Here is a 6951-nt window from a genome sequence, read left to right as displayed (position 1 = left end):
ACAACATTCCATATACTTTTGTGGAGTGAGGTTAGATGAAATTTCATTAAATCACTCCACCTAGCATAAGCTTCACCGTCAAAGGTTGGCGGTTTGCCTAATGGAACGGAAAGTAATGGAGTATGTCTAGAAGTACGAGGATAATGTAAGGGGATCTTACTAAACTTCTTGCGCTCATGGCGTTTAGAAGTTATGGAGGGCGCGTCGGAGCCGGAGGTAGAAGGTGATGAAGTGTCGGTCTCGTAGTAGACCACCTTCCTCATCTTCTTTATTTTGTCGCCACTCCGATGCGACTTGTGAGAAGAAGTCTTCTTTTCCTTCTTCTTCTCCTTCTTCTTCTCCTTGTTGCGGGACTCTCCTGATAGAGCTTTCTCGTTGCTTGTAGTGGGCTTTTCGCTGGTCTCCATCTCCCCGAGACACCGGATCTGAGATCCCTTCCTCTCCCCTCTCGTGTAAGCCATGGGCCCGTAAGGAGGATCAATGGGGTACCTATCGTCCTTGAGTAGCAAGGCGACACACTTCGTGTTCGACGTCACCATCGTCATCCTCAACCCCATCTCCGGTTATCCGAGCTCCCTTCCTCTCCCCTCTCCATGCCATGCTTTGCGAAAGAAAGGTCAATTCCCACCGTGCCCCGCCCCCCTCACCCCACCGCCCAACATCAGGAACACCCCGTCGCGCAACAGTCGTCGTCCGTCCTCCCGGCCTTGGCGTCCCTTCTCCTCGATCTGCTCCACCCCCTCCGCGCGTCCCTAGGGTCTATGCCTAAGACGTCGTCCGCCTACCATCCACACCCACACACGCGCCGAGACGCCTACGTCGTCCTCGCCCCTAAGTGCATGCTCCGCGTTCTCCATTGTGTCTCATGCCCGAGACGTTGTCCCCCCTCCCCCGCCTGCTTCGCCCCTCCACGTGCCCCTGGGGTTCGCGCCAAAGATGTCATCCCCCACCCCGACTACTCTGTCTTGATCAGGGTTGCTCGCATGGGCTACCGCAGGTTCAGCGGCCGACGAGAGCAGATTGGATGCCGCATGCTCGGCGTCTTCATGCCTGAGGTGAGTGACTGACACGAGTCGCCTCTAATGGAATGTGCTTTTTTGGGCACAATTTTTAAATTGATCTGATAACCTGGTATTCTTGCGCAGTGTGCCAGTGTAGGTGAAAGTCGCCTAGAGGGGGGGGGGGGTGAATAGGGCGAAACTGAAATTCTCAAAAATAATCACAACTACAAGTCGAGTTAGCGTTAGAAATATAATCGAGTCCGCGAGAGAGGGTGGAAAACAAATCGCAAGCAAATAAGAAGTGTGACACGCGGATTTGTTTTACCGAGGTTCGGTTCTCGCAAACCTACTCCCCGTTGAGGAGGCCACAAAGGCCGGGTCTTTTTCAACCCCTTCCCTCTCTCAAACGGTCCCTCGGACCGAGTGAGCTTTCTCTTCTCAAATCAACCGGGAACGAAACTTCCCCGCAAGGACCACCACACAATTGGTGTCTCTTGCCTTGGTTACAATTGAGTATTAATCACAAGAAAGAATGAGAAAGAAGAAAGCGATCCAAGCGCAAGAGCTCAAAAGAACACAACAAATCACTCTCACTTAACACTAAAACTTTTGTGGAATTGGGAGAGGATTTGATCACTTGGGTGTGTCTTGTATTGAATGCCTAGCTCTTGTAAGTGGTTGGAAGTGTGAAAACTTGGATGCCTTGAATGTGGGGTGGTTGGGGGTATTTATAGCCCCAACCACCAAACTAGCCGTTTGGTGGGGCTGTCTGTCGCATGGTGCACCGGAACAGTCCGGTGCACACCGGACATGTCCGGTGCGCCAGCCACGTCACCAAGGCCGTTGGGATTCGACCGTTGGAGCTTCTATCTTCTGGGCCCGCCTGGCTATCCGGTGCACACCGGACAGGTACTGTAGATTGTCCGGTGTGCCAGCGCGCGCGTGCCTGACTTTTGTGCGTTTCTGGCGCGCATTAAATGCGCCTGCAGGTGACCGTTGGCGCGAAGTAGCCGTTGCTCCGCTGGCTCACCGGACAGTCCGGTGAATTATAGCGGAGCAAATTCCCGAGGCTGGCGAGTTCCAGAGCCGCTCTTCCCTGGGGCACCGGACACTGTCCGGTGTACACCGGACAGTCCGGTGAATTATAGCGGAGCGCCTCTGGATTTTCCCGAAGGTGAGAAGTTCGGCGTGAAGTCCCCTGGTGCACCGGACACTGTCCGGTGGCACACCTGACAGTCCGGTGCGCCAGACCAGAGGTGCCTTCGGTTATCCCTTGCTCTCTTTGTTGAACCCCATACTTGGTCTTTTTATTGGCTAAGTGTGAACCTTTAGCACCTGTATAACTTATACACTAGAGCAAACTAGTTAGTCCAATTTATTTGTGTTTGGCAATTCAACCACCAAAATCATTTAGAAAATAGGTGTAAGCCTAATTACCTTTCAGTAGGAGATGGTCAATTTGTTTGTAGATGTAGCATTGTCTCATTATGCCATCAGTGTTGGATATAATGCCTCTCAAGAGGCAGCATGGAGGGGGTGAGGTGATTTGACTTGGTTCCGAGCATTCTCGTTTTGGCTAGCGATGGTTGTCAGCTTTCCCTAAGGCGGGGGGCAACATGGAGGCAACGCTAAGGTGGTTGTTTGGCCCTGTTTGTTTCGAATTGTAATCTTTCCAGATTATATAATCCAGCATAAATAACCCAACAGGTAAACAAACAACTAGATTATGGGTTCAGATTATATAATCTAAAACCCAGATTACGATAATCTCATAATCTTCTCAAGAGTAGCTTATTTGATATTATTTTTGACAAAAGACCCACTATCCATGGTTATGTAAATAGAAATTACAATATATGTCATCATTATTTCATCACCTTAAATAAACAAATAAGGGTATTGTTGTCTTTGTGAATAATCTATATTTGTATAATCTAGACTACCAAACAACTACATGTAAATTATAATATGTCTTGATTATAATATGGATTACGGATTATATAATTTAGATTATAATCTAGATCATATAATCTATAAGCAGAAACAAACATGCCCTTTTGTCACGTGGTGGTTGGGATGGGGGGGGCTAGGATGCCAAATTTTCCCTATGTTGTGAAAATTAACATTTTTGGATTGTTAAAATTAATAAATAGAATAACGCAAGTCTCAAATCTTTTATTTGTATCTGGACATTTAAATTATTGCTATGGATATCTTGGCACGCCTGATCTAAGCTACTATAAGACGCAAGGTAGAAAAACTCACTTCGTCGTTGGTCTGTCTGTGCGTATGGTTGTCGCCTCCACGATCATCACGCCCACTTAGGCTGGTGCCAATGCAGGCTATAGTGAGGGCGATAGCGCCCAGCAGGAGGCGAGAGCGGGACTGGAGGCGGGCGAGAGCGACCCGGCGGGCGCTACTGCCACCGCCCGGCGATAGGCAGGCGAGAGCGGGGCGACGCGTTGGCGATGGCGTCTTCGCGGGCGAGAGCGAGGGGCGACAGTGAGTGACGGCTTCTGATTGGTCCACGTGTGCTATAGCCTGAGGCTGTAGCCTGCTGCAGCCTGTGCACTGGAGCAGCAGGAGCGAGAGTGGAGGCGAGAGCTGACGTGGCAGGGGCGAGAGAGAGGCTGTGCACTGGACTCAGCCTTACCGCCTCATGTGGTCCAGCTATGTTAGGATCATGGGTAGGTGGATACGTGTCATGAATCAGAATACAAGGAGTTATAGATTTTTTTTTTACGAATCTAATCAATGAGCTAAGGTTGAGTCCGCCGCGCGTGTCATCCAGTATTTTTGAGGTATAAATCGCTTGATTGGTTACCAGCTTGCACAAAGTCACGCTCCGGCGAGCCTGAGCGACGGGATACGCTCGTTCTGCCCGTACCAACAGATACAACAAATAGTCTTAAAATATATTGTTTTTGCATCCGTTCAGTCAGGCTGCATATCATACGTGCAAGTAACCAAACAAAATCTCATGTAGAGTCAACGCACGCGATGTTCAAGATGTGATGATACGGCCAACCAATGAGACGGAAATTATCGAGCATAAGCCGCGCCCGCGCATACATATAAAACCCTAGCTCGTACCGGGCAGCACGCTGTTATTTGGGGATGTAAAGTTCTTGAGAGTAGACGGAGGAGTCTAATCAAGACACATCAAGGTGACACAGCACTGCGCAGGTGTACGCATGAACCGCATGCACCAGTAGTCTTGTAGCTAGGCGAAGGAGAACTTAAAGAGCATGTCATGGCTATACACCTTGCCCGGCCTCACGATCTGCGACGGGAAGCTCGGGTGGTTGACGGCATCGGGGAACCCCTGCGTCTCGAGGCACAGCGCGGCGTACCGCCGGTACACGCTACCGCCCTTGCCCCTGACGCCAGCGAGCCCGTTGCTGGTGTAGAACTGCACCCCGGGCTGGTCCGCCCACAGCTCCATGGCCCGCCCCGTGGCGCCGTCCCAGACGCGCGCCACCGGCCGCAGCGACGGCGACGCGGCGCCGTCCACGGCGTAGTTGGTGTCGTAGCCCGCGACGCCGCCAGTGCCACGGCGCGGCCGCAGGTCCGCCAGGCGCGCCCCCACGGGCGCCGGCGCGCGGAAGTCGTAGGGCGTGCCGGCCACGGGCGCCAGCGCGCCCGTCGGCACGAGCGCGGCGTCCACCGGCGTGTACCGCGACGCGAAGAGCTGCACCGTTTCGCCGAGGACGGGCCCGCTGCCGTGGCCGCCGAGGTTCCAGTACGCGTGGTGCGCGAGGTTCACCGGGGTGGCCCTGCTCCGCGCCGTGGCGTTCATGCGCACGCTCAGCACGTACGGGCGCGACAGACGGTACGTCACGTACACGTCCAGGTCGCCGGGGAACCCTGCTTTATTGTTGGTTGGTTAAGGTTTAGCAAGCAAACCATCGCAAAATATGGGATCGGAAGAGCCAGCCCAGCCAAGCCAAAGCCAACACACGGTACCTTGCTCCCCGTCGAAGCTATGGTAGTAGAGCGTGATGTACGGGGAGTCACCGCCGCCGACGTGCTCCTTCACCGTCCATACGACCTTGCTGAACCCCCGGTGGCCACCTGGTCCGATACTCGGAGGATGATGACACAGGAAGAGAAACGAGCCATCAGTCTTCTTCTCCTCACCAGTCAGAAACAGAACAGAAAACGGAGGAACGCAGTCAGCATTCAGCACAGCCTCTCAGCGGCCGGCAGTCTAAGCTATCACCGTGGAGCGAGTTGTTGCCGTCGTTGCGGTAGAGGCGGTAGGCTTTCCCGTCCAGCGTGAACCGCGCGCCGGCGACCCTGTTGGCCACGCGGCCGATCAGACCGCCGAAGTAGGCGGTGCCGTTCTGCACAGTTTCAGTTCGACACAGTTTCAGACTTTCAGTTTCAGGAACGCATCGGATATGCTGCGCGGAGACGATCGATCTTACGACGTATTCAGCGACGGTGTCGTAGCCGAGCACAACGTCGCCCAAGTTCCCTGCGACGCGAAAAAAAACTCAGCTCAGAGTTGATTAATTCGGGTTTTCTTCCGCCGCAGAAAACTAACCTCTAGTAGAAGCTAGCTGCTAGCATGCATGGGGGGAGAGGATCGACGATCGGAGTGTTTACCTACCTTTGGAGTCGGGGAGGATGACGGACATGAGAGTCGCCCCCCAGTTGGTGACCTTGACGGAGAAATCCCCCACCCTGAGCTCGTGAACGCCGACTATCTTCCTCGTCCAGGCCGCCGCCGCGGCGTTTTCGCCGCCGGAGAAGCAAACTGCCACGGCAAGGCACAGCAAGGCCAGACCGGGCAGCCGGTGCAGAGGCGGAGGAGCCGCCGCTCTTGCCATTTCGCTGGAAGGAGAGGGTAGAGATGTTTGATTTGAACGTCCCGCAGCAGCTTCTTGGTTTATGGTTTGTGACCCCCTATCCCTGCTCTCTCGGGGCTGTGTCAGAAAGCTACTGCGGTCCAGCGATCTGCATCGTGTTGCGCATTTTCGCCATCTGATGAAGTGTGATGATGCATGCAAGCTCCGGTCCAGCGCCTATCCACAGTTCCACACTCCTCGATGGACACGGGTGGGCAGGGCCTGCCACTGCCAGTCTGCCACCGCTACTTCCGTTGCGTGCGGGCGGCACTGCTGGATGGCACCAAGCTCTAAGATACTTGCGCCGCGCGTGCAGCCGCCCGTGCTTTCCTTTTCCGTGAAGGATTGTGGAGCATCACTGTGTATGCAGCCAAAAAGAAGCAGCGCCATATGAGCTTGATCCCAAGAAGAATGTACCCCCTGCCATGCCAAGCCAGCGGGGCCTAGGGCTAGGTACTTCCATAAACATATAACCATCAGGAGCAAAAACATGTCCTTGAGAACCATCTTCTGATAATTCAGCACAGTGTAGCAATAAGTGGAGTTTTGATTGTTACACATTGATCTTAGTTAATTCTTTGGGACAGATTTCTTAAAATGTTTGACACTTTTAAATGTTTGCCTCTGAGAATGATTACAAGGATACCTCCAACAACTTATTCATCCATGTCTCTTGTTTTAAACACCACTATATAAACAGTGCAGTCTACAGTATAAACCAATGTTTTGCAATGACATCAAGGTTATATGTACTATCTATCTGTCCTAATAGAAACAAACGCTCTAGCCCATGTTTAACCGAGATGACCATTCCAAAGGCCCATTTTTAAAAATAATTGTATTAAAAAAGTTGTAACAATTTATATGTATTTAGATGAAGATAAACTTCATAACAAAAATATAGATCTCGATGTGACCTACAACTTTGTAGTAGATTTTTTTTAATTTAAAACTGTTTAGAGTTATAAAATATTATTTTCAGCTCTCAAATCTTGAAATTTAGAAAAATTTAACCACCTTTGATATCGACATAATCTACAAAATAATTGTATTTCTCAATACGGCCTATAACTCTGTAGTTAGCATTTTTTTTTATC

At 51.6% G+C, this 6951-nt stretch overlaps 1 protein-coding gene across 1 annotated transcript; it reads right to left on the bottom strand.

Moving 5' to 3' along the window:
* Window positions 1–4045: 4045 nt before the first annotated feature.
* LOC100383712 (Galactose mutarotase-like superfamily protein) lies at window positions 4046–5890 on the bottom strand. The gene is made up of 5 exons (NM_001176349.1): window positions 5617–5890; window positions 5432–5481; window positions 5224–5347; window positions 4968–5075; window positions 4046–4868 (listed from the first exon to the last, which is right to left on the bottom strand). Exons 1-5 carry the CDS (start codon window positions 5834–5836, stop codon window positions 4225–4227), a joined length of 1146 nt encoding a protein of 381 aa, NP_001169820.1. The 5' UTR covers window positions 5837–5890; the 3' UTR covers window positions 4046–4224.
* Between the last annotated feature and the right edge of the window lie 1061 nt (window positions 5891–6951).

Source organism: Zea mays, chromosome 5 (assembly GCF_902167145.1).
Source record: "Zea mays cultivar B73 chromosome 5, Zm-B73-REFERENCE-NAM-5.0, whole genome shotgun sequence".
Classification (NCBI taxonomy): domain Eukaryota; kingdom Viridiplantae; phylum Streptophyta; class Magnoliopsida; order Poales; family Poaceae; genus Zea; species Zea mays.
The sequence above is the reverse complement of the archived record's forward strand: the minus strand, read 5'-3'. Positions and strand labels throughout refer to the sequence as shown.